This window comes from Notechis scutatus, chromosome 2, assembly GCF_049901735.1.
Source record: "Notechis scutatus isolate UNSWTSFEM ecotype Mainland chromosome 2, rNotScu1.2, whole genome shotgun sequence".
Taxonomy (NCBI): domain Eukaryota; kingdom Metazoa; phylum Chordata; class Lepidosauria; order Squamata; family Elapidae; genus Notechis; species Notechis scutatus.
Window position 1 is genome coordinate 60,064,453 of NC_142010.1, and position 19,742 is coordinate 60,084,194.

General features: G+C 35.6%; 1 protein-coding gene across 4 annotated transcripts in view; it reads right to left on the bottom strand.

Annotated features, from left to right (window-relative positions):
• SLC6A11 (solute carrier family 6 member 11) overlaps window positions 1-19,436 on the bottom strand; it is a 121,986-nt gene extending 102,550 nt beyond the window's left edge. The window contains exons 1-5 of one of the 4 annotated variants that reach the window (XM_026680558.2): window positions 19,115-19,436; window positions 18,501-18,735; window positions 12,007-12,141; window positions 11,033-11,173; window positions 10,156-10,246 (exon numbers count right to left, since the gene is read on the bottom strand). In XM_026680558.2, the coding sequence (XP_026536343.2) occupies window positions 10,156-10,246; window positions 11,033-11,173; window positions 12,007-12,141; window positions 18,501-18,720 (587 nt within the window). In that variant the 5' untranslated portion in view covers window positions 18,721-18,735; window positions 19,115-19,436. Of the gene's footprint in view, window positions 1-10,155; window positions 10,247-11,032; window positions 11,174-12,006; window positions 12,142-18,500; window positions 18,736-19,046 lie in introns of all 4 variants that reach the window. The other 3 variants (XM_087954866.1, XM_087954867.1, XM_087954868.1) reach the window with 3 other exon arrangements.
• Window positions 19,437-19,742: the final 306 nt, after the last annotated feature.

Here is a 19,742-nt window from a genome sequence, read left to right on the forward strand (position 1 = left end):
AAACACAACAAACACGCTAGCAGTAGTAGTAAAGTTTTTATTTATAAGGTTGAAATTCCAGACACTTTTTGGACTTAATGGCTCCAGAAAAAAATGCAGATAACTCAGAAAAGTAAAATTGAGACTGTCATATAACAAATCCAGCCAAAACAAACTATTAATGTATTTCTTCTGAGTTGAAACTACATATACAACATTCAAAGTTGAATTATATTAAACAAAATATGGAAAAAGAAATATCAATCTAACACTTCCATAATTTTAGTTTTTTCAATTAACAATAGTTCAGAGCAATTATTTACATATATATTGTTTCTCCAAAACAACTTTGGTTTATTTCTTATAATGTTTGTAGTTCTAGCAGTAACAGGATCCTCCTGAATCTTGATACTGCATGCTAAAATGTTTGCTACCCTATTAGCTTGTATCTTCTGTAAATCTGACAATATTTTTACCAATTTCATTCATAAAATCATCATAAATTCAGTAAACAGCACAGATCTATAACAGACCCTGTGGAATGTTACTTGACATTTCCTTCCGGTCTAATTCATAGACACTAATTTATACCCATTAATATTCAGAATGGTACATAATTCAGCCCATGTTTTGCTAGCTTCTATACTAGAATCTCATGAAGATGCATGAAATATATTCCAATTAATATCTGAGTTTTGGTTTACAGGTAATTCTTGACTTACAACAGTTCCTTTAGTGACCGTTCAAAGTTATAACACAACTGGAAAAAGTGACTTATGACTGTTTTTCACACTTATGACCACTGAAGAATCCCCATAATCATGTGATCAAAAATTTGGATGCTTGGTGACTGGTTCATATTTTTGATGGTTGCAGTCTCCTGGGATCATGTGATCATCTTTTGGGACCTTTCAAGAAATAAAATCAATGGGGAAGCCAGATTCACTTAACAACTATGTTCTAAATTAAGCACCGTAGGGATTCACTTAATAGCTATGGCAAGAAAGTTTGTAAAATGGGATAAAATTCACTTAACAACTGTTTCACCTAGGAACAGAAATTTTGGACTCATTTGTGGTCATAAGTAAAGAACTACTTGTATTAGAACTGAAAGACTCAAGTTCAGCATTACCACTGAAGCTCACTGGTCCAAAATACTTTACAGTGCTATTTTTTTTCAGGGGGGGGGAGGATAAAAAGACAGTATCCTAATTATTCAACTTTGAAGGAATGACAAGATATAAATCTAACAAACCAAAAAAAGGGAACCTTTATTTTTATTTTTTTAAAACAAAAATTACACATCTCTATTTACATTGTTATTGTATTATGTCATTAATAATACATATATTTACATTTATTCTTATACATTAATCCTTATTTCTGTGTTCTATCCATTTATACCATCTATCCCAAAGCGCATAATATTCTGATTCCTCCTTGCCTTTTGTAAGTTTGTCCGTCTCAGCACAATCAAGTATTTTTTTTTATCAGCATCTCTTCGGATGGTATCTTTTCTGATTTCCAGCCCTGTGCAAAAACTATCCTCGCCGCTGTTATCATATGTAATAGGATGTATTGTATTTGTTTGCTAAATTTCCCATTAATTATTACCAATAAGAATATTTCAAGGAACCTTTATTTTTAAGACATCTTTGAGTCAAGGTTAAGTCTTGGTAACTTGCAAAGACATTTAGGCAATTTTCTTTATGTGATATAATATAAAAAAGTTTTCTTCCTTTAGGATTACTATAGCCTTGAACTTCTCAAGTGAAGTTCCCATCCAAGTTCTAACCAGGGCCTGTCCAGCTTAACTTTCTAAATTCATCAAGATTAGCCAGCTCTATTGCCTGCTGGTTATATAGAAAATACATTATACAGAACCTGGGGATGATTGCATTTTGCTGCCTATCATCCACAATTGTGCAACTATTTATTCTTATTGGTTGATTGATTCAATTTCTATAACCACCCATCTTTATCCAATTGACTCCAGGCAGCAAACAATATCACAATAATTAAAACATCAAAACAGAAAAAGAGTTACCCATTATAGGTATAGGCAACTGAAAATTAATCTAATCAATACATAAAAATTAACAGTGCAACCACATAGTGGGGCCCTAAAAGTTTCAGGATCCCAGGGTCAGGCACCTAATTAGATTCTTGAAACCTGACAAAAGGCTAACAGTCTCCTGACCTCCAAAGGAAGAATCTGCCAAAGGGCAGGGGCTATTGCTAAGAAGGTACATCTCCTGATTCATGTCATGGACATTCCTTGGTTGATGGGATCTGAAGCATCCCCAATCTACTAGACAGAGACTATTGGGAGAAGATGGGTCACTTAAGTAAGCCATGTAGGGCTTTAAAACTGACAACCAGAACCTCAAATTGCACTCAGAAACACACTGGCAACCAGTGCAGCTCTCATAGTAGTGATATTATGTAATATAATGTGTAATATAATTAATTAACTACCCATACAACTGCATTTTCCACCAGGTGAAGTTTCCAAATGTTCTTCAAGGGCAGCCCCATGGATAGCATATTGCAGTTATCCAAATGATAGGTAACAAGAACACGAGTAACTGTAAGCAAAACCCGCTAGTTCAGGAATGGGTGGAACTCATCCATAACTTGAAAGTGTGCAAAGGTCCTCCTAGCCATAGCTGCTACCTAGTTCTCCAAGTAGGAACCACAAGTCCAAGATAACCCCCAAATTGTGCACTGGGCCTGTCTGGGGCAGTTCTACTCTATTCAGTACCAGAGATGAAAGAACATTGTTCCCAGGTAGTCTAAATATTCAAAGTCATTCTGTCTTGTTTGGATTTAGTCAGAGCCCATTGCATTCCAACTAGGCCCTACAACTTCCAAACACTAGGATAGGACATCCATGGCATCACTCAACAGATCTGGAAATATATAGCTGAATATCATCTGCATATTGATAGTATCTCAACTCAAATCATCAGATCACCTCACCCAGAGGTTTCAAGTAGATGTTAAATAAAAGAGAAAACTGAGTCCGGAGGCACCCCACATAATAGGACCCATGGGCTGGCTCTCTCTCCTCCTACCAATATCAACTGAAATTAACCCTGGAAAAAAAAGAGGAAAACCAGCAGCATCATGCTTCCTATCCCCAACTCCCTGACCCGAGTGAAAATACTACCATGATTGATGGTATCAAATGCTACTGAAAGCTCAAAAAGAGCAGAGATGGAATTACTACCCCTATCCCGCTGCCACCAGAGATCACCCAAGGACACGATCCATGGTGTTTCAGTCCCAAAACCTGGTCTGAATCTTAACTGAAAGGAATCTGGATAATCTGCTTCTAGCTAAAACTCATAATAATTCTGGCCCTGCTAGAGATAGAATAACATACTAACTGGTCAAATGTTACAAATGAAATAGCTGGAGCAGAGGTGGTATTCAGCAGGTTCTGACCAATTCTGGAGAACCGGTAGTGGAAATTTTGAGTAGTTAGGAGAATCGGCAAATACCACCCCTAACTGGAGCCTTTACAGTATTTTACTCCTGCCACGCCCACCAAGCCACGCTCACAGAACTGGTAATAAAAAAATTGAATCCCACCACTGAGCTGGAGGGAGCAATGTTCAATGTTCAAAACAGCAATCATTTTAGTGATGCGTTGAACAAAGCTTAATAATATCTCTCTGATAAAATAATTTGTTATAACTTATAAATTAGCTTTGAATGGACTTTATATTTGGTTCCAATTAAAAATAATGAAGATAACAGCATTAAATTAAAATATTTTATTATGACTTTTCAGTTATCTATTATGTATCTTCAACCATGAAAATTGTGGCTCATTTTCTAGCTCTTCAAAGTCCTGTCATTTTTCTTTAGAGAAGAAAAGAGGGGGGCATATTTTTTTAATCACAAATTAGAAACAAAAGTTTCCTAAGGAATAAAATCAGTTTAGTGCTCTAGCTGACTAAAAAAAATGGACAAAAACCATTTAAGGTAGTCAATTAAATTGATTTCTGTCACTGTGGGAGAAGATCCTGTTGTATTATAAGAGCAGGGTAAACCCTCAGAAGGGTAAACCGTCTCCATCCAAAGCATTATGTATCTCATGCCACCATGATGGAACTGATGCTCCTATGACTGCAAATTCCAAATATAGACACCTAAGAAATTCTTTTATTTTTATAAATTTAGTAAATCTCTGCACTGTCCACAGCAATATAAAGAAGAACATCCATGAATTTCTAAGAACATGAAAATAAAAGAGAACGTAGGAAGGCAGGAATAAGGAATTTCATATCTTCTTAACACTTTTCTCCATTTTCATTTTTTGAACAGTAATACATGCTAATTATAACAATTTAGATTTTTAAAGGATTATAATTTTTAACTTTTTAACATACTATAAACTGTAATATTTTCAAATTGTTATATATGCATGTATAATTTAGGATTATAAAGCAGAAATAATACAAAAGTGCAAATAGAGAAATTTTTCAGAAATTCCAAAGAAAAAAAAATATTTCAGTTTTTGCCTTCCAGATTAAAAAGCTTGCAATAAATGTTTTATAATGATCATTTTTACAGCCCATTGCTGGAAGAGATGACAGAAACTTCTATTTGACATCTGTTCTATTGATGTCAATATAAATCAAAATCCTGATTTTGTAAAAAATAAAAAATAAAAAGAATATTACTGTTCAAGCCCTGTTCAATCTTTTCAAATAAAATTAGGCAAAATCACAGAGAAAAAAACCTGGACATATCCGAATGAACAAATATTTTCACACGGCCTTCTGTGAACTGAACACAATCCAACCAGTCTGGCATGTTACACTGTTCTTCAAATGGAACACAAGGAAAGGTCTAGTCCAAAGAGGAAGAGAAGAGTGAGCGAGCTAAGTGTGACAAGATCAGGCCTAAACTTGTTAATGACTATTTATAGAAATTTAGTAATAGTGTGTCTCCTGCAGTTATTTGCACCCTGAAGGGAGCAGAAAAAATACATTTAGACTTGAAGAGTTTTTTTTTTTTCTTAAACTTTTCCTTCTACAGTTTATAACTTTGACCAAAAAGGAAAACAAAGTATTTTCTAACTAGGCTTTACTTGAAAACATATAGAATATGTTACCTTCTCCAGTGAATGGAACTCTTTTTTTAAGATGAGGTCTAAGTTGCTACCTAACTAACAAAAGAAATTCTTGAGGCGGAAACCTTTGTTTATCCAAATTCTTTTCTAAGAAGCAATAAACTATATTTCTAAATCATGGTAAAAGTCTTAAAGCAGAACCATTAAAAATGGATATCCTCAACTGCACACTCTCACTTGATAGAAGACTCTTTTTCTTGCTATAAAACATTTGAAGTATATCACATAATTTTCATTCCTGATAGTCTTATACGTATGACTTCCACTGTAGATAGTGAAGATAGCGAAGATTATACTTCAGTCACCTTATTTACTGCAAGTAATTAATGAGATTAATTAATAAACTCCATGTCCAATTGCTTGGCTTCCAAAACATCACCTGTTAAGTTTTCTAGGCTGTCAGACTTCCCTCAGGCATTGTGAAATGCTCATATTTATTTTTTTTTTTGCTGATACTTGCCATAGCTGAAGAATTAGATGCTTATCAAATAACACTGATAAACACATTCATGAAAGCATGAAATGCACTGACAATGTTACCTAGTTTGGGTAATGAAATGTCTGCAAGAAAGCAACCAAGCTCAAAGCCCTCACAGATATATCTGCACACTTTTTGCAGATACCATCCTTTATAAAAATGCAGGACTTAATTGCAACTGAAGCTGTCATTTTCTTTATTTATTTTTGTACTTTCATTCACAACTAAGGTTGATAGTTATTAGAGACATTTAATATTCCAACACTGGAAGTTTTTAAGAAGAGATTGGATAACCATTTGTCTGAGATGATATAGGGTTTCCTACCTAAGCAGGGGGTTGGACTAGGAGACCTCCAAGATCCCTTCCAACTCTGTTATTCTATTCTATTTTATACTGTATAATAAAAGTACCATATAACCAACAAGTAATAGCTAGCCTAAAAGTCATAGCAATTGATTTTTTGTTGTTTCTTTCTTCACAGAGTTTCAAGTGTAGAAAACCAACATGACAGTATATTTGTGGATGAAATCACTTCAAATGAAATGCAGATACAGCTTTGATATAAGCAATAGTTAATTTCCCTGCAATATTTTAATTATAATCCTATTATATCAGACATAAGGTGTGTTTTTTTAGTAACCAAATTCACTCATTCTATTGTAAAACTCACAAATTTAGATTTCTTCCAAAGTTATTTTTCAGCTAAAGATGCCCAGTATCAACATCACCTTTTCTGCCCATTTAAAATTCTATTTCCATTTTCTCCAATTTACTGAACCAGAGTTCAAATGAAAAGAAGTTTTCAAGTCAGTAATGTAAATGTTAATCCGCACATCATAAATTCATAAAAAGAAATTTCTGCTCTTCTGAGAAGCTACTTAAGTGAACTATTTTTATATTATTCAATTGAACTTCTAATTATTGTCATTCTTCAAGCCATGAATCCTTCAAAGAATATGCTCTTCTTAAATATGAATATATTTCTGAAAATAGCATAGTATTCTTGAACAAGGACAATATTAAAGAATTATAGGTAGCTAATAGCTCCTTTTCTCATATTCCTCTAAGACAGTCATCCCCAACCTTTTTGACGCTGTGGGCCGGTACCGGCATCAGCTGGGCGCCACAGCCCGGTACCGGTATCAACTGGGCGCCGCCATCTTTTTGACGAAAAAGTGCTTCCGGTGACCTCACCGGAGCACTTTTCGTCAAAAGATGCGCGCAGCCTCGATGAGCTTTTCGGATAGAAATGGCTTTCTACCGGAAAAGCTCACCGAGCTGGCCGCCATCTTTTTTGATGAAAATGTGCTTCCGGTGACCTTTCTACCCGGAAAAGCTCACCGAAGCACTTTTTACCAAAAAGATGGCGGCGCCAGCAACCAGCGGCCCGGTAAGACTTGTTCCGCGGACCGGTACCGGTCGCGGACCGGCGGTTGGGGACCCCTGCTCTAAGAAGGAGGGGTCATCTTAGTACAGAGGCCTGAATTCTAAACCTCTTTATACAGTACATATGTGTATACTTTGCAAAGTAAAGGAATAATTATATCAATTATAGCATGTCTGATGAGATATGCAGAGGCATCCCAGGTAAGCTGTTTAATACTTCCTAAAATTGAAGGTAGTCCTTCTCATAAACATTTTTAAGCTCTTATAGCTCATAATATACTGTAAATTCTTGGTCATGAGACTAAGTTCAGGGATCTACCAAATGTAGATTTAGATTTCACAGGAGAGTAATTTAGAGAAAATAAGTTGTACAGACAGCAAGGAAATTAACTTACAATAATTATTGTCTTTTACTAGACTCATTGCCCAAATATTATGGTAGGATTGAATAATTACAGTTCTTATTCCAGGAGGTGGAATCTCCAGAACACATGGCTAATAAAAACATTTTGATCAAATTGTGACTAACCAGGGAAAACACTTCAACATATCTCAGAAGTAATAATTGCATTAATCCATTGGTAGTAAGCACAGCTGTGCTAGAAATGCTGCTACAAAAATATTTAGCCATAGAGGGAGGGCGAGAGGAACAGATGATTCTAAAAAGAATGCTACCCTATAAGAATTGCAGGTAAAAGCCCATAAACTCTGCAGTATCATAGTCTGAAAATAATAAGGCAGAAAGGCCCTATTCTATACATTGCATTGAACAAAAATGCAGCCATATGGTGAAGTGCAAATATACCGTACAATAAAAGAATGTCTGATATAAACCATACATAAACAAAACACTTGTGTTTTCTTCTTCTAACAATCTGAATGTGATGGTGAAAGATCACAGCATATTTTTATAAGAATTTGTTTAACTCACCAGGGAAGAACAGAAATACAAACCCACAGAAAATATTAAAACACTAATATGAAATTAAGCAAAAGTAAAACAAATATGTTTAGAAGTAGCATATAACTTGAACTAAAACAAAACTAAATGGAACAAAGCTTCTAATTTATCAAAAAGTCTTGGTTAAAGGCTCGTTGCATATAGGAGTACTAATGTTTCAGCATTACAATTAATAAAGTGAAGCAATTTCTCTATTTACAAAGTCTGCACTATTACTATTAATCTTCTCATCACTCCTTATCACCCATCCCCTCCCACTTGTGACTGTATGACTGTAACTTTGTCGCTTGTATCCTATATTGTTTCCTAGAATGATTTGATTGCTTATTGTACCCTATGACTATTATTAAGTGTTGTACCTTATGATACTTGACTCTTGATGAATGTTATCTTTTCTTTTGTGTACACTGAAAGCATTTGCACCAAGACAAATTCCTTGTGTGTCCAATCACACTTGGCCAATAAAAAATTCAATTCCATTCCACTCCATTCCATTCCGTTCTGTTCTATTCTATTCTATATCTCTCAGACATTGGAGAAATTAGAGTCTCCCAAAAATCATTGCATGGTAATTTCACAAGATTTGTGCTGAGCAGTATAAGACACATCACAACCTTCTCATTTCATGTGAAACTATTTATGTGCCCATATGTCAAAATTTCAACTTGTAGGGTTAGTCTATTTGCATGCTGGGAGATATGCGTACCTGTAGTACAGAAGTAATGAGGGCTCAATGCAAAAAGGTAGAAAATACTTTTAAAATTAATAAAATTATATAATTTATTTTCAAACAGATACCTGAGGTATAACAAGAGCCTATCTTTTCTCACTGCTTTAAGATAAAATTAAAATAATGAACCAACTGTAGCGTTCCCCTGCACGCCAGCCTCTCAAATTTCTCATTCATTTCTACTCTTCTACTTTCAAAATGAATGTGGCATCTGGATAGTTATGAAATTTCCAAATACATTCTGCACTGAGATTCAAGAATTAGGTACCCTATCTGGGTGGTAGCTCTTCAGATAACACATGACTATAATATTAATAATGCATTATAAATTATTAGAATGAGTCTACTTAAAACTAGCTGTAGTGTTTAAGTCTAATTTAAACCAATGAAACAAGTAAGTAATAAATAATGTAGATCCTGCTTCTAACGAGACTGGCAAAATAGTCTAACATGTCAGTCAAGACGGCCTATGATAAACATATTGGATATACTATCAGTTCTACAATCTTTTAATTAAGCCACCAACATAATAATCATTATTACTGCTGCAGCAATAAATGAGATTTAGAGAATTTTTTTTACCTCAAGCCTACAGAGCTTGTGCCATCAGGACAATAGCAACTTATGCTATTTTCACCTTTACATTTTCTTACCACAAATCTCTGTGACTTGATTCAGTAGGTTGAAAAGAGTAATACAAACCAACATATAAGACAGAATATGTTATATACATGAATTCAATTGTTTTCTTTCTTATCACTGAAGTTCTATTTTTCTGTTCAGTGTGTTACTACATGAAAACAATTATGACATTTTTTTGGGACAATACTGTAAAAGCGGCCCCCAACTTTTTGGGCACTAGAGCCTGGTTCCTTGGAGAAAGGTTATTTCCACAGACTAGAGGGGGTATGGTTTTGCATCATGCCTGCATCCCATGGATGGGTCTTTGGTTATTTGTGCAGACTGGTTGCTGGCATGCTGCAGACTAGTGCTGGTCTATGGACCCGGGGTTGGGGACCCCTGTTCCAGGACATATTTAACATCCTAGTATAGCCTACAACACCAAATTCCTTGTTCTTCTTCTTATCAAGCTTCTGAAGTGAAGACAACATCATCTGTGTAACAACTAGCTGGGATTAAATGTGTATCTTGTATTAGTTCCATAAAACATGTAATGTTGGAAATTGTTTTCACATAAACTTTTGAAAGGAAACTATGAGATTTAGCTTATAATAACTACTAGTAAAATAGTTAATATTATTAGATAATATTGTATCACTAGGAGGAACAGTCATTATTATTTGGTACATATTATCAGATGAAAAGTGTCTTAATTTACCTGGTTGGATGCATGAAAATCACTTTCACCTAACATTCTTCCATTGGCAGAAACTAATACTTTCTTATTCTTATTTGTTCCAAATGTTTCTTTTCAATGCTTTTTCAATTAAAATAAAATTGTAATAATACTTACTCCCAAAATTCCATGACTGGAGAAGTAGCATTATGCAAATATTGTTCAGTGCAATTGCTCATATTAAGTTTCTGAAATTCCACACAACGTTCTATAATGGAACAAAAATATTATATAACATTTGCCTTATTTTTTTATGGAGGTAATATATTTTAGTTATTAATTCCCATTATACCATTCTTTAAATATTTTCTCTTTGTCCAATAGAAATATAAGATTTAAAATTTCTAAGAGTAGAAACAGATTTTACAAGTGACAATTAGGGAGTTATATGCTTTGCAATTCAAGTGTTTATAATTTAATTACTGGCTTGAGAATAATTTGTTATAAGCAGCAACCTAAAAGCTTTAATCTGTTAAGGGAGAAAGTAGCATAGTTATACTGGTAAAGCTGATGTTCTGGAAATTGAGAAAGAAAGAAATTTTTTTCATAGGTAAATTGATACATGTACTAGCTGGATAATATTCAATATTAAATAAGATTTCTGAAATATATGCCAAAAATTACTGAAGTTCATGAAAATTCTTGGATTTAGCCGAACACTATAGAGCTGATCAAAACCCCAAAGCTATTTAATAATATAAGAATGGTGATAGAAAATTTCAGTTCTTAATAAAATTAAACTGTTACAGAGATGAGATAAAATGCACCGTCAGTCAATTGCAAAAGGCAGCTTCACTCAGAACAGCTTACATCCTGCAACAATATCTGCAACACCATCAAACATCCACATCTGCCTGGAAGGACTCGATAGGCAGACAAAAATGGCAAATCCAGTGTAAACATCTGGCTGACTGTATGATGAACCATTTAATAAATTATTATTATAATTAAAATTATTATAATTACTATTATTATCTCACTTTTGTGCTAGTACCTGTATTCCACTCATGACCACAGGTTGCCCAGGGAAGCTCCATTGTGAAGCAGTTAAATAGATAAAAAATAGCCCATGCTAAAATGATGATATAGTAAACATTCAAATGTGCCTCAATAACCTGGGTGGCATATCCAATCCCTGAAAAATATGGAAAGTAATGTTTTTAACCATAAATGGAGACAAATGCATGAGCTAGATAGCAAACAATCTCAATGCATACTTGACATAGTTTCTAAAACAGAATTCCCCAATTTTGAGAGTCTAAATGTAGTAGAAGTTTGGCTGTCTGAAAGGCAGAACCTAGCTGACCCTGAAAAAAGGCAAGCAGGGATAAATAAGTATTGGGATGGGGGACCATCAGGAAATCCCAAAGCTACAGGCTAGACTGGGAACAAAGCAGGAGCTGAGAAGCACAATGCACCAAAATAAACTTGCATTGAAGATTAGGCTGACCCAGGAAACAGTTTTTAGGTCTTTTTCTGCTTAGCAAATAGACACAATCCAAATTAAGAATACAATAGGTCAATTTTTAAATTATCACTTTTTCCAAATCCTTTTAAGGTTTGGCATATGATATTAAGCTAACACTCATTTGTAAGGCAAGCAAATATTTCAACCTTCCATGCTGCAAATAGGTTGGAAAACTGAGACAATGACTTTCTGAAGAAGCAAATTTTTGGGATCCCCCAAATTTATACCTCAGACTCTTATGTTGCATTTTTTAGTACTCGGATGATGTCAGGAAACACAAAGAACATTCATGAAATCATTGTGCATTCAAAGGCAATTAGACGACTACTATATATTTTGTTGTCATTATGGCAACAAGATTTGAAGTGTTTTTTTTCCATTTTGAACGCTGAAAATTCAGTCTACTGTAAAATATTTTCGATAGTCGTAAAGGTGCTTCTGTGCCTATACTCAAAAATAGTTGAATATGTATACCAAGGAAAAATGAATATGATGTTTACCTTCAAACAGTGGGCAAACTTTTCTCCAGCATGTAATTCCTCCTTCGCTAGTATATTGTCCCAAAGCAGTCTCCAAGAAAAACACTGGTATTCCACAGAAAATGAAGAAAATGACATAGGGTATAAGGAAGGCACCTAAAGCAGACATTGAATAGATATTACTAATGAGACCTAATTGTTTAGAAAGATGAAATTAGACATTTAATTCCATGTATGCAATTGTTGCACAAGACTACTATCCATAATACAAACAAGATATGAGTTTGAGTGCAAAATTAAATATTTCAATTTTAGTTAAATTTTTAATAAAATCCTATGCAACTTTTTGATTATACACTACTATTTACTTAGAGATACACAGGTGATGCTTATCTTTAGCTGGCTAGCAGATTGAAAATATGTGTGAAATTATATCAATTTCATATATATAAACATTATAACTTTTCATGTTGGAAAGGTATTTCCAAAATATCAATGCAGAATGCCAGAGGATATGAGCTCAAAAGGTGTGATTTCAGATAAAAAAAATCAAGTCAATCAAATATTAATCATTAAGTAAATATGATAAATTTGCTAAACTTCTTAAAATATGGAAGATTTTTTTAAATAATATGATTTAATGAAGCTATAATATATCCACTAGAAAAACTTCATGACCGTGCAATAAATAACAGTAATTTTAATCTCTACCAGCAAATCCTACTTAAATCTACTCAAAAATCAATCTGAGTTGCATGCAATTCATTACCATACAGAGCTGAAACCAATATATCTTTTTATAAATAGATATTAATTTCCTGTTTTAAATATAGACACTTGAATGGTGCATACATGCTATTAGAATGAACTTAAAATGACATCTTTGTAGTGAGTTTATAGAGTGTTTATTGCAATGGATTCTACTTTCACTAGAAACTAAAATTTGGAAATCAGATATTGATGGTTATAATGTGTGTAGATATGTGTAGTCCATAACTGATTTCTGCTCATTAGTAGCATTCATCATACAAAAAATGTGTTATGAAATTTTGCTTCACTGGAATTTAACCCAACAGAGGTCATGAGCATTAGATAATTTTATCACACTGATTTCTATCATTACTCAAATGACATAAAGTGTCAAAGACAATGCATCAATAGATGAGTATGTCCTCTTGTGGAAGACATGAATAATTCCTCATTGTTAGGATTGCCTCAATAATGAATATCTCCAATATTCCTTTAAAATTAAATTTCACTGTATTAAGTTCTTACAAACTGTATTCTTAAGTTCTTACAAACTATTTCACTAAAAATAAGTGAAGTTACTAGACACTGAGTTAACAAATATATAGTTAATCCTACATAATGTATATTTTTATCATTATGTACTTTTCCAGTTAAACAATACAGTACATTAGTATATCTATGCTGCTTTCAAACTAATTAATAAACATGCTTAGATACTCTTCAATCTGTGGCATGCCACAGTACATATACTACATTTGGATCAACTGCATAATCTTAACTGTTCAGTAAAAGCACTTTTATTTTACAAATTTTATTTTTAGCTTTGCTTTAGAGCAGGGGTCTTCAGACTTGACAGCTTTGACTTGTGAACTTCGACTTCCAGAATTCCTCCTCCAGTCATGTTAGCTCAGGAATTCTGGTAGTTGAAGTCAACAAGTCTTAAACTTGCCAAGTTTGAAGATCCTTGCTTCTGAGAAACGTTGAGTATATCCTAATGCATGCTATTCCAATTTTCCTAAATATTTTTTTTGCTTATTTATAGCTTGGTTCTCTAAGCCCAATTTGTCACTGGATGATATACAAAGTTAAAAGTGTGGGCCTGAGAAGCATTTTAGGAAGGACCTTCCTAATATTCCAGAGGGTAAAAGGAAAAGAAGGTAGAAATACTTTCATTTTTGCATGATTCTTTTGATGTAATTTACAATAAAGATAGACGTAGTACTGTATTTGTCTAGATTACCTTGCAAGGCTAACATAATCCTATTCTAGATTTCAGAACCTATTCATTCCTACTGTAAAAGGTGTCAAATGCTGAAAACCAAAAAGATAAATACAAGATTTCTTGAAATAATGGAAAGGAGTTAACTCATTCAAATGCAGGTAGAGCCTTTGGCCAATAGCACTTTCGTGCAGTTCCATCTTGTGTGCCACTTGTAACTGTTTCTGGAATGGGAGACTTCACTGACAGACATTATCAATTCAATGATTTGATTATTGCAACCCACTTTACATGTAAGTTGCTACTGGAACTTTAGCTGTTTCAATATATAACAGTCTATTTAGTTATTAATGCTCCTAAGTTTCCCCATGTGAAATCTATGCTGTGGGAACTTGTTTGCCAGATTGCTTCATGATACAATTTAAGGTGTTGGATGCCATCTTTAAAGCCCTATATCAGGACTGTCAAATGCATCACACGCTGGCCACGCCCATGCCTGGTTTAGCAAAGGGGGAAGTCCCGATATGTCACATGAGGCCATATGACGACAAGAGTTTGACATCGCCACATGACGACGTGAGTTTGACACTCCTGCCCTACATGGTTAGACTTTCTATTATCTTGGAGGTGACCTACCCTGGATAAAACCCTGCTCATCCAATTTGGACTGGAAGAAATGGCAGGCAGAAGGAATGTCATTTTGAGGGCCATTATGATTGAGCCTTCTCAGTGGTTGACACTTTTCCTCATTTTTAATGACTTTTCCTTCCATGCTATATTTCTGAACAACGGTGAAGATCTGATGCTTCAGGGTTACTTCATAGGTGGGATGTATTCTTGCAGAACTCCTGAGATGTGGATGCATTTTTTTGTGATGTAGAGAGCACGGTACTGATTATAATTTCCTTGTGGTGTTTTTTTTAAACATTTTTACTGTAAACAGATAGGAAATGTTCACCTTTCTGATTTCTGACAGAACAGAAATCTGAACAAATTAAATCACTTAATCAATAAAATTAAGATTTCAACCTGGCATCTTCCCAGCTGTGGTGCTGTCTGAAAATTATGGTTATCGTAAGCCAACACACATTTGACAGAAGTTGGGGAGCTGTGCCACAAAATAGAAAACAAATGGGGTATGGGGAGGTTTAGAAGTTAGATTGTGACATATCTGAACAATGGCAATCAGATTCCTTTGAACACTCAATCTATTACTCATATTGACAGTCTGTTGTACCAATATATAACAATCTGTTGATTTACTTGATACCCAAACTGGACCTCCTATCATAAATAATGTTTCACATTGTAACTTTTTCTTAAGTACTTGTATATTTCTTCATGAGCCATCACTATATTCAGAAAGGATGCTATTATATACATGATCAGACAAAAATGAATTTTATTCTTCATCCTAGCACAAAGCCTGATAAGAAGAAAATGCAAATGCAGCCTTTAAATCAGTGAAGACATTTGGTTCACTGGAGTTTCCTGAATAAAATATTCCAAGTGAGTTATTTCCCTTGTTTAAACAATAGGAAAGATACATGTAATACATTGCTATTCTGAATAAAACAATACATTTCTAATAAACTGCACATCTAAATATATTTAACTGAATAGGGTCCAAAGTGTAAAAAAAGTCAAACAGAATGTATTTGCATTCACTGTACACTTATAATTATTTTACTAATACATCTAAACTGGAAAATGAGGGTAATATGGTTGATCAGCTAATATAAAATAGTTAGCCATGTAGTATCAAAATAACTTGCCTAGGTTCTGCATCATAAAATAAAAGCACAAAGAATAGACTAGCAGTCATCAATAAGTACAATTAAACAGAAGATCTCACTTCATCTTGATTTCCTGCCACTGTGAAGCAACAGAAGGCAATACAGAAAAGTAAACACACCTACACACCATGCTTTTAAAAAAAAGTAGCAAAGGCAACAGGCCAAATATATGTTGATATTCTCATTTCAGCAACAACATAAATTGCAGGACAACATCATCAGCAGAAAAACAACAGTGAAGACGAGGCACCTGAACAAATTATTTTAGACCCATGAACTTTGGAAGTATGAGGATTTAAGCCAAATTTGAACTATTGCTCTCAATTTCTATAACTAACATCCAGATCTAGGAAGAATCCAAATATGGTGGACCTCAATTCCCAGAATTCAAAGCTAGCAGTTTTGTCAAAACTGGGAATGGCTACAATCTGTTTTACCACAATCAATTCAACATAGCATGGAAAAATGTTCTCTTAAAAACAGTCAAACACTCTTGCAAAATCCATGAATGAGTTGCAGAATTGCATTATAGCTCAATTTTATACTTAACACAAAGGGGAAAATGAAATATCCAAGGGAAAATATATTGTTGTGTAATAGACTGACATTTCATTGGTAATGGGGTAACTTTTTTCTTTCCTTATAATTTGTTTTTCAATACCTGCCATTCTCTTTTTTGCAAACTTGATACTAAATAGCCACAGCATAATCTTTCTTTTTGGTTATCCTATTTCCAGCGGGATGATGGAATTTATTAATATATTTGCCATGAAAGTGATGGCATTTAGCTTATACTGACATTTTACTCTACATTATATTATTTGGAGTATGGCTCACAATAACATATACCAAAAAATATCACAGTTCATAAATTTATATCCTTTCCTTCATTATAACCCACTTTAATGTCTTTTATCCAATCTTCTACAGTGTCATGTCATGACCACATACTTAATTTATCATGCTCACCAAAGTTCAAAGAGTTGGAAGTACTAATAAAGCTTCTGACTTGCTTTCAAACAACATCCATCTGATAAAATAAGAGTATGACACGTAAATATTTATTTTCTAAGAAAATAATAACTCCCAAGAGATTCTGAGAAGTAACTTGTGCTCTATCTTTAATAAGCAAAACAGGATTAGACCATTCCATTTATACTGGATGTCAATGTAATCAAAACATTCTTTTCTGTAGACAATATGGCTACAAACTAAATTCTACACAGAATTGTACTTAGTGTTGATAGCTCTGCATACTGTTATTCCTAATAATCCAGAAAAAAAATCTAAGTAACTGAATTTAGAGATGACTAATTGATTGTGAAGGAAAACACTAGCCCTTGTTAAAGAAAACCATACAGTTTGCAAAATGAAGCGTGTACCACAGGAAGCTTTTAATACAACCCATTTTGCATTGGGTCCCAAACCAATCTAAGTGTTCATAAGCCTCTTCATTAATTTGCACTAGAAAATGAATAACAACCATTTGCTCTAAATTGAATGCAATTGGCAGGTCTTCTTGTCTTCTGTCTGAAAGGGACACCCATTTCAGACAGATGAGTTTTGTGCAAGAATAGTGTTTGAAGTCTGTGAGTTGGTACAAAATGGCTCATTTAGGACCTTATTTTAAAAGGTCCTATGAAATTAACCTGTAGACTGTTAAGGGGAGAGGCACAGAGATAGGGGTTTTATTTATTTAGAAAAAGAACAGTTTGAGACTTCGCCATTTTTGCTTGGATATCATTAACGTGATCGGTTTCTTCTCCATTCCTCTTAAAAGCATTTTAACTAAAAGGAAACCTATGCTAAAGTTCTCAGCTGATTGAAAAGTAAAAGTGTTAATCACAAAGCAATTCCCTGTTTGGAATTTTCCTTTTTTTAAAATGCTTGAAGGAAAATCTGTTAGAGTTGTCTAAATCTTGAAATTCTGAAATGGCTTCAGGAGTAACTCTTTGCTTTGTGGAAGTCCATCTCTGCTTACAATAAAATGTTGTTCTGATCATTGTAAATTTGGAATTTACTGAAAGCAGATAATCAAATTTGCTATCCAGAACAGATTTCCTACAAAGGAGGTTGGGTTCTAAACCCAACACTTAGGATTGCACTGTGTCACAGCAAGCAAACTCTATGTATACCTGTTGCCATGACTTACAGAAATAAACCCTCAAATGAAAAAAATAAATGCTAACTTTACTTAAAGTTATCTATTTTAAAAATCTAAGTTTGTTTTGAAAATGTTTAAAGATTTTATTTTATTATTCTTGTCATGTTTATATAAATGCATTCATGGGAACATGATTGACACATATGCCCTCTTCATTTTAATATACCATCCTTGTTCAACATGCAGTTGATGAAGCTGCTGTTTGCCATTAATTACAGGCTGATAATGGGCTTACTCTTTTCTAATTTTTGTCTGCAACTACAAGAGGGAAATATTTTACTTAAAAACTAGTCATCTTTCTGCATACTAAAGTACTAATCATCCACTTTCAAAGGATCACAAAACCATAAGTACAAGTACAAGAAGCCAATCCATCTCTTCTTTTATCACCTGCCCTTTCCTTTCCCCTGTTTGTATATCCAACTCTCTTAAATTCCATTCCATTGTTTGGTAGCCTCCTGTTGCCTAAATATTAACCTACCACGACTAACCCCCCTCCTTTCCCCTTGCATTAAGCAAATTCAATGTTTTAGCAGGTGGGCAAAGCACGTGCAAGCTATGCACTTAAGACAGGATGCCATCTTACCTCCTCCATTTTTGTAGCAGAGATATGGGAATCGCCACACGTTCCCCAACCCAATAATCTCCCCTGCCACAGATAGCACAAATTCAATTTTATTGTTCCAATGGCCTCTTTCGTGCACCTTCTTATCGTTGCTGTGGACCAAATTGGTGCTGGAGGCTTCAGGATCCGGAGCATCTTCGGGTTTGCCATTAATTACAGGGATAGCCTTTTCAGCTGTCATGACTCTCTCTCAAGCCTGGAGAAGAATATAAAGACAGGAGGGCACGGGAGTCAAGGGATGCCTTCTGTAACCGCTTTCCTCCTTGGACCACAAACGGTCCGCTTTGCATCTTCACAAAAGGACCCCCCCCCCAAAAAAAAAAAAGGCGCAGGAGATGCTCTGGCCAACTTCGCAAGATCAGACACCTGCTGATGATGGGCTCGGGGCGACTTGAGTTGGGAGAAGTGAAGAGCGAAGCGGGAAAGCCTACCTGTTTTTCCTCTCCCCTCCTCTCCCCTCCCCTCCCCTCTCCTCCCTGTACCAGGAGCCCAGCTTTCCAAACCTGCCCGACCTGACTCCGCCGCCTTTCCAGACGAGGGGAGAAGGCCAGCTTCTTCCACTGAGCGCTACTCACCCAGGACGCCGGCCGCGCGCTTGGCTCCAAGGAAGAAGAGATCGGCGCTGGTTCTGCGGCTGCCGTCCACCAGACCTTTGAGCGGCCCTGGCCGTCCTGTGGCACTGATGCCTGGGGAGGGAGGGAAGGAGGGAGGGAAGAAGGACAGGCGAGGCGAGGTGAGCTGAGGCAGGCGGCCGCGGCGGAGGCGGCAACCAGCGGTGAGGGAATGGCTCGTGATAGGCAGCGGCGGCTTTGCCTTCTCTCTCTCTCCCTCTCTCTCTCTCTCTGCGCGCTGTTGCTGCCCGGCTGTAAAAGCTGCTCCGCTCCGGCCACGCCGCACAGCCGAAAGGGATTTGGACTGCTCAGCCTATGCGGAGGGAACGTGCAACAACTCCCCCCCTCTCCCCACTCCAGCCCACCCCAAGCCATCGATCCCCTTGCCTCCGCCCCGCTCCTTGCCTCTGTCCCACCTCCTCGTAAACTATCGGCGGGGCGGGGGGCTCCTCCCTTACCTACCTTGAAGGGGGGGGGGTCTGCCTACCTACACGCGACCGCGAGGCTGAGCGCGCAAAACGTGAGGAACACACGGGCGGTTTAAGGGAGCTGCATTTGTTTGAAAGGAGAGAGGCCGAGTGACGGCGGTCAA